This window comes from Wolffia australiana, chromosome 2 (genome assembly GCF_029677425.1).
Source record: "Wolffia australiana isolate 7733 chromosome 2, ASM2967742v1".
In the NCBI taxonomy this organism is placed as follows: Eukaryota; Viridiplantae; Streptophyta; class Magnoliopsida; order Alismatales; family Araceae; genus Wolffia; species Wolffia australiana.
Window position 1 is genome coordinate 2,233,274 of NC_135836.1, and position 12,041 is coordinate 2,245,314.

At 41.0% G+C, this 12,041-nt stretch overlaps 1 protein-coding gene across 2 annotated transcripts; it reads right to left on the reverse strand.

Annotated features, from left to right (window-relative positions):
- Positions 1-775: 775 nt before the first annotated feature.
- On the reverse strand, positions 776-5,780 carry EER5 (proteasome family protein). Of its 2 annotated transcripts, XM_078591656.1 has the most exons (13): positions 5,609-5,780; positions 5,392-5,522; positions 5,224-5,317; positions 5,026-5,115; positions 4,535-4,600; positions 4,367-4,456; positions 4,199-4,255; positions 3,978-4,039; positions 1,679-1,766; positions 1,422-1,498; positions 1,268-1,342; positions 1,090-1,195; positions 776-1,029 (listed from the first exon to the last, which is right to left on the reverse strand). In XM_078591656.1, exons 1-13 carry the CDS (start codon positions 5,765-5,767, stop codon positions 898-900), a joined length of 1,227 nt encoding a protein of 408 aa, XP_078447782.1. In that variant the 5' UTR covers positions 5,768-5,780; the 3' UTR covers positions 776-897. The 2 variants fall into 2 exon arrangements, with proteins under 2 accessions (XP_078447782.1, XP_078447783.1); XM_078591657.1 differs by lacking the exon at positions 4,367-4,456.
- Between the last annotated feature and the right edge of the window lie 6,261 nt (positions 5,781-12,041).

Here is a 12,041-nt window from a genome sequence, read left to right on the forward strand (position 1 = left end):
AGAAGGCAGAGTTTGCCTGTGTGTTCAGGATTTAGTTTTCACAGCATCAATGGGAAACCAAACAAATGAGGATGAACACATTCCGTTAACTTAGTGCAAATCTTAAAAAATATAAATTGACTACACACCATTACTTTTAATACACTAGACATCTATTGCATTTAATAATATCGAGACCTGATCAATGATAACTATAGGTGAAGCAGATGATGTAACAACAGAAGTGGTCTAAAATACGCATCAACGATGCAACTTAATTACTTGTACTCATGCAGTAAGTGTCTCAGTTATGCTAAGAATGCCATGAAAATTATGAAGTTTTTGGCAACCTTACATGATAAAGAGAGTAGTTTGCTTATAGTCATCTTTTCACATATGAAATTTAGGGAGGTAGAGTGCTGTAGAGGTATATGAAAACACTATGCAATCTGTGTCATTAAAATTTGGCAATGATAAAATCATAAGATTACATGCTAAGGTTAGGCATACGCAGATAATAAAAATAAGAATAAGTTGGAGCATGAGATAAGCGGATTGAATTGTTTTTATCATACTGCTTAGAGAAAAAAAAGATAGAAGCCTATTGCAACCTTCATAAGAAGGTAAGATCATCACTATGATCATTAATGTATGCAAAATTAAAACACTTGGGAGCATATTAATTGATGCGTCGCAACTGCTTACATTTACACTGCTAAGAATATCTTTGACCTTTCAGTTTTGTTGCCACTATCACCAATCTCTTAACATGGACCTGAACTTTATTACAGATATATTGCAAGTATAAATAAAGCCGTTTATTAATCATGTCATACAGTTTATGACAGCCATGCATGTAAATAACTTTCATTAAAAATAATTTCAAATAAAGACAGCCTACATCCCAAATTAATCCATTCAATCACCAACCGGCTTGCCATTCAGTTTGGGGAAAGGGTCTTGTTTACTGAGAACTACTACTTTGCTTTTGTGAGCAAAATAGCCTTTCATGAGATTCTTGTAAATGAGGATCGCCATTATACACTCTACCTGGAAAATTTAAATTTAAGTTAAAGATTTAAAAATAAAAATATTTTATCAATCCAGTACCTCATCAATGTCCATGTCCATTTCCAGCCATCTTGAGGCTTTGACGACAACTTCCATCTTCACTTGGTGGGCCTTTGCAGGATCTTTGAGCTTCTGAAGCATATAACTGGTTAAAAGAAAAGGTTAGTCGTGTAATATTTTTCTGGAGAATATCAAGAAATCTCAGAGATTAAAGTACATTTTTTTCATCATTCTTTGGTAAACTTGCAGCTCAAGCTTCTCAATGACAAGATATACACCGGATTTCAAGAATCTGTATAGCACATGAAAATGTCAAATGGATGGGAAATTCTATTAACTATCATATATTTAACAAATGAAAGCTTACAGACCTATCTTCATGTTCTGACAGTGCGCGCCTAAGGAGGCGAATATCACCTCTTTTTAGGGCTTGGACAGCATTCAAATACTGAACCAAGCACAATTCACTTTGCAGTTAGAAAGACCAATGATGAGACATAAAGCCTCAGATCATTTGGTTTTTGAAAAATAATCAGGATTCTCATCATTCAGGTTAACATCGTTAGAATTGTCCAAAATAAACTTCATGATGCATATATTAGAAGGGTCTGATAAGAAGATGGAATACCTCAGGTAAGTTGCACCTCTCTAATAGAGACTCTTTTGGTAAGATTCCTAGTGAAAGCTTCACGGGAACAAGGTATTTTACAATCATCCTGTGTACCGAATGCAGTCACATAACTTGTTAAACAGGCTCGAGCAAAGTAAATCAAAAGCATGGAATTAGATATTTGACTGCTAGTCCATCTCAAAAGTCCACAAAAGGCCTTTGGTATTCCTCTTCCTCGTAACTCAACCCTTCAAAATTATCATTGAAATAAGTAATACGAATTGTGTTTAATGTCAAATATGGAGGAGCTCTGACATGTCTCCAGAGCACTGTCTGCATAATAAAATAAAGAGGGAACCCACTATCTTGGCCAGCTACTTTAAATCCAACACGAGGAAAATATAGGCAAATACTATACAGGAATAAGTTATTGAAGTGTCACACTCTCTAAAGCCCAAGGCTTGAAGCCGTCTAAGAGTAACAGGGTTTGCAGACACGAGACGAGATGTGGCAACTTTGAATCAAGTCCCATCCATCATCCCGTCCCAAGACCCAGGGTGAAAGTCAGGTGGGAAAGGGAGCGTGGGATGGGAAAAACACAAAATTTTATTACGTATTAATGCGCCTCTTGGTGAAGAAACAAAATTTTTTTGAGAGGATTACAACTATTTGTCCGAAAATTGTGGATTCAAAGTGAAACTGGACAGTTGTATCAGTTGACAGGACAGAATGTGAATCCCTGACGCCAGATGAGAAGCAGGCTGTCCTGTCACATCTTTCTGTCCCATCCCAGGGAGCGGGGAACCCTATCCACTGATGAAGTACGACAAGAAAATGTTGTATTTTTTATTTAAATGATTTCAATCACCTTATTTGAATGAGCGCTACAAGATGTACCATTATGAGAACCTATTACAACACTAGATAGCGTAACGGCATGTGTAGAAATATTAAAAATACGAAAGATACAAAAAATACTAAAAAAACATTTATTGCATGACCCTTTCTCAAGCAGGTGAGCAGATACGCTCCATGTCTGGCCTGCTGTAAAATTTTTCTAGAGGACTCCTTTTTTTCTGTCAAGAAGTTGACTCCTCCGGAACTATGATTTGAAGTTAAACGTCTAAAAGGCTTAACAATGAAATCTCCAATGATGTTGTGTCAGGCTATTGAGATGAAATTTGATTTTTTGTATCCAATCACTCACAGCTGGCTATTTTCCAGAACAATAATGATCCCTCTGGTGTCAAATGCATAGATATGAGAATTATAGACTCGACATTTCCAAACCCATAAAAGCTCAATATTGATTTTGGGTACCATAGCTTCAGAATCCAAGAAAATCAAATAAGAAGCTTCTGCAGTCATGTATCAAACATGATGTTGTGCTATGAGTCTGTGGGCCTAAAGGAAAGCTAATAAGTTAATTTTAAGGTTTCAAAACATATTTCCTGTCGAATACATATTTCTACCATTGAAGTTGTGTCTAGAGAACATTTTTCGAGGAAGTTTGAAACCACCAACAACTATCTGAAATGATCCCAGATTCTTAACGAAGCTTAAAGGCACATCGTTGACTAGTGAGCTTTCATAAGAAAAAAATCATTGACTAATGAGCATCAGGCATGTTCAAAGCATCATTACGAACAATTTTCAAGAAACCATATTTTTTCTTTAAAACAATTCAGAATAAGGATCCTAGCCTCCCAAAGGATGAGGCGAATGTCTGGATCCCCAACCCCTGTCAAGAGTGCCCAAGTTATTTGCCTTTAGATTAGGTTCCATTTCATAAGATGTCTCCAATTGTTAAAAGGGACGGACAAGAAGTTGGATTTGGTTGGGAGGTCCTCCCCAATCCTGGCCTATAATTTCTGTTACCTCAATCTTTCTCTTTCTGCTTCTACCTATTGGCACAAGAACACCTCTCTCCCTCTCAAACAAAGGCCGAAAAGAAATAACGAGAAGGAGAAAATCCTGCTCCATAAACAGATACTCAATAGGTAAGCTAGGGTACGGACTCCCGATAAATGTTATAAAAAGCACAGAGGGCACATGAGGCATATAGAAATTTGAAAGGATGTTAAGAAGGTTGTTTGAGACTTCAAAACTGGAATTTCACGAAAATTGATAAAACCAAGGGGGAGAGAGGAGATTTTGATGGTTTGATATTGAAGGAATCATTGATGTTCATCATTTAAAAACAATACATAACATTTTTAAAGAAAATTTTTGAAGCACTATTTAAAGGTATTGAAAAAATAAGAATGGAAAAACACGTTCCTTGTGCGGCGTATAAAAATGAGGTGAGTAAGATAACCTTATGTTGGACGTTCGTTTAGGGTTGCAGTGAGTTAAGGCATATGTCAGCTTTTGATCAGCCTACAGCAACATCAAACAGAAGAATTTTTCTTGAAGTCTCACGAGAGTACCACAATATTGGCAAGCAGTTTCCTGTTGCCTTAAAGTACCAAAATAAATAGCAGCCAAACAATAAAAACAGAGAATATTAGATAAATGTAGATTTTTTTTGTCACATACAGCTAGAAAATTTTCATTGTAGACTTCGAGGCGCCCAGTGTAATACATGTAAGTAACCTGAAGTTAAATTTGTAACATATTTATCAGAAAAATATTAAAAAATATAACAAAGGGCAAAAGACTGACAAAGATTAAAGATAAAAACAAAAAGGACAAATAAAACTAAACCTTATCTCTCAACGGGAATTCTTCAAAATCAAAAATCCTCGCAGTTTCAATGCTCCTAATAACACTTCGGCATAGATGGACAGTGCCGAGCTATAGAAGAATTAATAGTTGGGGCTAGGAAATGTCAGAACGATAAAGAATTACGAAAGAAGCTTCCAGACGACTCGCCTTAAAGTATATTTTGAAAAGCTGGCACGTCACATGTAGAGCTCCAACTCTTTTGGGACCTTTAGTCTGTGGCAAATTCGTCATCAGAAAAGAAAAACAAGAAGAGAATGTAGGATGCAACCCAGACCCCATCAGTATACTATAGTATATTTGGAGCCTTACGGGTAGATGAAAAATCTAGGGTGGTCTTCCTTTTCATTTTAAGAAAATAAATACGTTTTGCAACCTTATGAATCTGCAATTTTCATTTATCGACTTGCTATATATAGTGTGCAACTACTGTTTTTAAAATTGATAACCAGTTTGATATCTTAGGCTGATAATTAATAGTAGTAAACTTAAATCAAGTATAAAAACCAAGTCTTTCTAACAAATGAAGATAAAGAACTTATCAAAAATCTGGGATTGCAGAAGTTATTTGAAAGTAAACCAAATAGAATCTCCGAGACTGGAAAAATATTCATACGTTCTGAAAAATGACAGAAACTCACAGCAAGGGCCCCAAAGACTTTCATTAGGAAGGAACCAGCTCCTTTAAGTTTCTCTGGATTTTTTCCATGCGAAGCCAGTTCCTGATCAGCCTGTAAATACCCCACATAAAACAAGAAACTCCGTAAGAATCTTATTTAAGCAAGAATTCCCAAATTTCCATATTTGAAAACAAGAAAGCAATCCAGTTAAGCGCTTACCTTCTCTGCCAGAACCCTAATCTCGTAAGCGATGGTATACAGAGGCTGAAGAGCCCAAGCAGTCTCCCAGTTTCTAAACTCCTGGAGAAACACACTGAAAGCAAGGATTTTTACTTAAAAGACGGCAACCCCCACATAAAAATAAGATAAACAAGACCAAAAACTAACTTCGCAGATTTCTCAAATGCAGAATACGCATCAGCATAACGGCCCGAATAGAAGAACTGAATCGCCCGGAGATGATGGTTAACAATTTCCCCCAACTGAGCATCGAATGGCTTCAAAAATCTTCCCCAGTCCTGCCATCCGAGCAATGCATTAGCGACTGCGATCATCCGATCAAGCTAACAAAAACCCAGAAAAAAAACCTTGATTTACGACTCGCCTGATTCGGGGACAGCGAATTAGCGACGGAGAAGAGCGCAGGAGAAGGTGGGCAAGAAGAGACGGCGATCAATGGCGTTAAAAACGGGCCGTCTTGCAAAATATAAGCGTCGGAGAAGCGTCGTATGAACTCTGCCACGCTCCGCTGGGCTTCAGACATGGCCGAAGCTCGAACTATTCAATCTTTTCGCCATGGCACTGAAATTCTCAACTTTGTACTATTCTCCCTCAACGTTCCAGGACGGATGACGTCACGTCGTCCGTCCCGTTACTGCACTATCCTCCATAAGTATAGTAGACATGGTCGTTGTTTGTTCTGTTTTTTTTTTTAAAACAAACAAAATTCACACATTCGCACAAAACTAGAACAAAATTCTGATGGAGGACCATCTTGAGGAAGATGCCACGATGATGAAGAACCATCTTGAGGATGACGCGACGGGACGTCGTCAGCCACGCCGAGCAGCTCGCGCCGACGCTCGCCACCCGGGGTTTAAGTACCCCGCGTAAGAACTTTTATCTTTTTACTTATGCTCATTTTCATGTGTGTTTGTATTTTCGGATTCGTGGACTGGGCCAATGTTGTTGGGCCCCGTCCTCGTCGTTTTTACTTTTTATGTTTGTATTTTGAATTTGTAAGGAGAGGCCGAACCACGTCTCGTGACGGTTCGTCCTCTCCCACGTTCACTTGGCACCCATCCTCACTATATAAGGGGATGGCATGCCCAAGGAACACCTTGGAGTCATTGTTGAAAAGTTTATTCACAATTCGTCTCCCCCCTATCGTAGAGAGTAGTGTAGGGGGTTTGGCTAGCCCCACCCCACGTCGAGATCACTCTGTGGGTAGAGCCCACGTCTCTCCCGCCGAGATCACTCCGAGAGAGACGTGTTAAAGCGCACCATCGAGATCACTCCGGTGCGAGGAAAGAGTTTCAAGAAGCCGCCGCCATCAAGAATCGAAAGAGGCCTTCGTCGAGATTACTCCGGGGGTCTTGGGAGATTCAAGAAGCGTCGCCGACATGCCATCAACCGGGGAAATCTGCTCCGCTGAAGGAGCACACCCCAGATCCATCAAGAACTCCTCTTTCTTGGAGGGTTCTTGGTTGTTACAGTTCAAGAAAGCCATTTCTTGGTACCTTTTCCCACCCTTCCACCATTCCTGATCCATACCCCACCCTTCTCTTCGTTCTTGATCCACCCCACCAGCGTTCTTGAACATCCTCCCACATTTCTTGACTTTCCCCTCTTTCCCCTCCCCCACGTTTTCTTGATTCCTTCCCCTCGCCCCGTTTCTTGATTCTACCACGTCCCACCTAGTTTCTTGAACTTCTTGATCCGTCCCTCCACGTTCTTGAACCCTCCCCATCTCGTTCTTGATCCTTCCCATCACGTTCTTGAACCTTCCCATCTCGTTCTTGATCCGTCCCTTCACGTTCTTGAACCCCCCCATCTCGTTCTTGATCCTTCCCATCTCGTACTTGACCCCTTCCCATCTCGTTCTTGATCCGTCCCTTCACGTTCTTGAGCCCTCCCCATCTCGTTCTTGATCCTTCCCATCTCGTTCTTGATCCGTCCCATCTCATTCTTGGTCCTTTCCCCATCTCGTTCTTGACCCTTCCCCATTACCATTCTTGAACCCTCAATTCTCCCACACTTCTTTCCTCTCGATTCTTGGCCCCTCGCCCTCGCCTCCTGCTCGACCACCCTTCCACCGTTCATCGCCCGGCGCCCGCGCGAGAGGGTACCCCTCCCGCGCGCCTCTCCGCCCGCTGCTACCGGCGTCCGCGCGCCCTAGCCTGCGACCACCGCGCGGTGCGTCCGCTCGCCAGTGCTCGCGTCGTGCTCCTCACGCCGGCCTGTGTGCGCGCGCACCAAAACACATCCACGCGTGTCCGTCTGCTACCACATCCTTTGCCGTGGTCCCAAGGTCGGTTGACTTGATCACCTCCTGTGCTCATCGGTCCGACGTCCGAGCAATCACTCCAGAGTCGTCTACCAACACGTTACCATCTACACCACATCACCTGCCAGAACAAGATTTGACGCAGTGGATTAGCGGGACTTAAGGTTAGTCTCGTCTCCCCTCTGTTTACCAGCATTATTATCTTTTCCAGTCTCATCTTCTGCTATCGCGTCCTCTGCCATTATTTTCATTACAATTCACGGATAGGATAGCCACCGTCGTCGAGTATAGGAATTCTTTGAGGTTGACGGATATTCTTTGGCCTAGATGCTGAACACTCTAGGGCCGTCATATGCCCCTCATTGTCTAGACGTCAAGTTGATTTCGCGGGTAATTTGGGAGTTTGATCTAGGGATCATTCTTCTCTCGTTGACCGGCACAGCTCACACCGTTATCCGTCGATTCCCTCTACTGCTCATCCGCTATTTTACCGTGCATTGAATTACATCTCACGTCATCGCATCATAATTCCTGTGACGTAATACGAGCCAATCAATCCCGGCTGACGTCGTATTACATCAAATTCACACAAAGCGAACAAAAGAACCGCACACGGTTCTGTGGGATATTCTGTTCAGAAACACCTAACAGAACGAACAATTTGCACAAATTCGCACAAATTCGCACAAAAAGAACAGAACAACCATGTCTAAGTGCAGGGATGCGGGCAGGACGGTTTTTTGTCCTAGGACAAAAAATCATCCCGTCCGCGATGTTGGACGAAAATCGGGACAGAAATTCATCCCCAGACTAACGAATGGGACAGTTTTTGTCCACTCGAACGAAAAAACCATCCCGTCCGCATCCCTGGACTGATTCTGGACGTCGGATAGGGCAATGTTTGTCCCATCCCATCCATCGTCCACGTCCTGGATGATTCGGAACTACATTCATAGCAGAGACTTATGACGGGACGGGATGATGATCGTCTCGTCCCAAATGGCAATTTTAGAGGCTCGTCTGAACCATCCCGTCCCTAATATGTCCCGTCTCGACTCATTTCGTCCATGAGACGTCACGTCTGGGAACCATCCCCGTCTGAGACATCCTCGTCCCCGTCCTGGGAAAAAATCTCGGTCACGCTCGACTTTCCTTGTTGGCTCCCGCCCCTCTCACCCTCTCGCTCTAGTCTATTGCCACCCGTCTCAATGCTTGGAACTCGCCCCATGTCCTTTCTTAATTGTCTACTGTCAAAGGCTCCCAGATGGGACAGTATTTTTTGGCCCGTGGCACAAAAACTGTCCCATCAGGTGCCCGGTGGACAATTTTATGTCCTGTCGTTGATCCAACCCACGGACGGGACGAATCTTTGATCCATGGATGAAATTACTATCCCATCTGTGTCGTATAGAAAGAGGTTTCTTACCGCTCTGCACTTATCCTCCGTCAGGTTTTAGCAAAAACATAAACTGTGACCTGAACTTATATCCAATCTATGTCTCCCGAACATTTGGTTGACCAGTCAATGTCAAAGTAAATATTTTAACGTGAATGCCATGCTATTGAACAAACTTTAGCGCTCAAATTAATTAATGAAGATAGAACTATAATTTCGCTGTCGGAACAAATACAAAAAAACTTAAATCTGTTAGGTTTCTCATTGTCTATCTTCAAACATTAAGGCAAATTTATTTTCTCTTTCTGGTCTTGACTAATTTAAATGATGCTGAGTAGGGAACATCGGTGTCTGTCTTGGTCTGGTTTTAGCCAAGGCCTAAACCTAGACCTGAAGTTTGATTTGGTGTGGTCTCTGCTTGGTCAGCTTGAATAGTCAATATCATGATTTTGAGTGAAATATCAGAGCTCAAACTTCTTATTAAGATATAAGCCTGCAACTTAGGTCATGGAAACAATACAAATAATCACATAAAATTTTGACATGAATTTCTACAATGAATAATGGTGTATTTAAGTCAATATTGAAAAACATAATATTCATCTTTCAAGTAGATTACGTTTGTCAAACCAGATAGAAAATAATAAATAAGTGTGCACAGTAATTTAGAGACACGGGATTCCAATTAGGGAGGAAGAGAGTGATTAAGAGGGAATTATTCAGATCTGGGCATAGGGAGAGAAAAAAAATAGAGAATTAGTGAATAAAATTAGAGTGGGAAAGGAATAAAAAACTAGGGACACTTCGTGAGTGAGAGGGAAATAGATAAAAATTAGAGTGGCAGAGACTGTAAGCGAAAAAGAGATTGTTATGGAGGGGAGATAATTATGGAAAGAGAGAGATTTAGAGTTAGGGAGAGCGTAAGAGGGGAAAAGATAGAGTTAGAAAAGGGGATATGGGGATAGAGGGAGAGTGGGTGAAGGAAATGCATGGAAGTGGATTAGGGTAAGAGAGTTAGAGGGAAGACAGAGAAGTAGACTGGGAAAGAGAAAGAACAGTAGAGAGATTGGTGGGTTGAAGGAGAGTAGAAGGGACTTAGGTGGGTAGAGGGAGAGAGGGAGAGAAAAAATATAAAGTTAGAGAGGGGAAGAGAGTCAGACAGAAAGAGATATATTGAGAGATGGAGAGTAAAAGAAAGATATAAAGTTGGGGTGCAGAGCGAGTGTGAGAGAGGGAGATAGAGGGGGGAGGGGGCAAGGGAGAGAGCAACAGAGGGAGATTGAGAGAGGGACGAAACAAGAGAGCAAGAGCAAGAGTGAGAGAGAGCGAGAGAGAGAGGGAGAAAGAGAGAACAAGAGAAAAATAGGAATACTTTGAGAGAGGGAGAATGAGAGAGACCAAGAGAGGAGGGCAAGGGAGTGAGAGTTTGAGAGAGGGAGAAAGAGATAGAGAAAGAACCAGAGTGTAAGAGAGGGAGGCTGAGACATAGAGCAAAAGTCAGATAGATATTGGTAGAGGGAGAGAGCAAGGGAGAAAAAGAGATATTGAGTGAGGGAGATGGAGAGTGAGCTAGAGAGAGTGAGATTGTGAGAGCAAGGGATAAAGAAAAAAATACAGATAAAGATTGACAGAGGGAGAGAGCAAAAGGGAGAGGGAGAGTTAGGCATATTGTAATAGAGAGAGAGAGAGAGCAAAAGGGCAAGGTGACTGAGAGAGGGAGAGACAGAGCAAAAGGGAGAGAGTGATTTAGAGAGGGAGAGAGTGTGAGAGAGAGTGAACAAAACAGAGATAGTGTGTGCGTACGAGAGAGATTGATAGCGAGAGTAACAAAACTGTGTGAGTAAGAGAGAAAGGAAGCAAGCAAGGGCCAGAGAGAGTAAGAGATTGAAAGAGCAAAGGCCAGACAAAGGAATATAGAGAGAGGGGGGCTAGATAGAACAAGAGAGAGGGAGCTAGAGAGAGGGGGCTAGATAGAACAAGAGAGAGGGAGATAGAGAGAGAGCGCTAGATAGAACAATAGAGAGGGAGAAAGAGAGAGAAAGGGCTAGATCGAACAAAATAGAGGGAGATAGAGAGAGATTCGGATTATATATATATCTTTATATATACAATGAGCCAGAGAAAGATTCTGAGTGGAAGGTATTGTGTAAAATATAAATCTGTAGATATATTTATGGTATTTTCTGTTGGGTGATATTCAAACCAAAAGTGGATTAGAAGTTTGGCTTGCTTGAAAAAGGCCACCAGAAGGCCTTCGTTTGGTTTCACTAATATTTTGTTCATAAATATTAGTAGTGGCAAATAGTTTGAATTGGATGCTCTAGAGTTGTCAACAAAAATGTCAGTTGCATTCCAAAACAACAAAAATGTCACTTAGAAGAAACTTATATTTATTATAATCAGTCAGAAATTAATAAATAAACGAGATATTTTTATAGAACACCTAGAAGGAGATAAGTAGGATAGAGTCATGAACAGGCGAAACGAAGATCCTTTATGGCGCTTCATTGATACTCTTATGGCATACTGACTTTCTTATTAGATGGAGCTTCATTTCAAGGCACAACCATTTGTAATGCATAAATGAACTCACCTTAAAAGTAATGAAATGAAACTATATAAAGTGATGGCTAGATATAACAAGAGAGAGGGAGATAGAGAGTCGGAGAGAGATATACATATAAAGAGAAAATCAGATTCTGAGTGGTAGATATTGTATAAAATATAAAACTTTAGATATACTTCCAGTATTTTCTGTTCTGTGACACTCAATCCTTACAATAAGTACATATTCTGTGACGAAATCACATATCCATGTCTCATGAAGAATCATTAATGAGAAGCCTGTTATACCACAACTATTCAAAAGGAACAATCGTTTTGGTGCATGTAGGCCATGTACTTGCACCATTCCATAATAGGGGTTGTTTTGTTACACAAGGTGATGCAAAAAAATCATTAGCAATGTAGATGAAAGATTAGAACATGAGTTTTTTGATCCTATCAAGGATGACCCATAAGTTTTAATAGTTTAACTAAGCCATGTTCTTTCATATGTGTCATGCAGACTGCTGAGGTATGAGGGTACGATTCACATGATCTTCATATGCTTCACTCATAGAGAGACAAAACAGA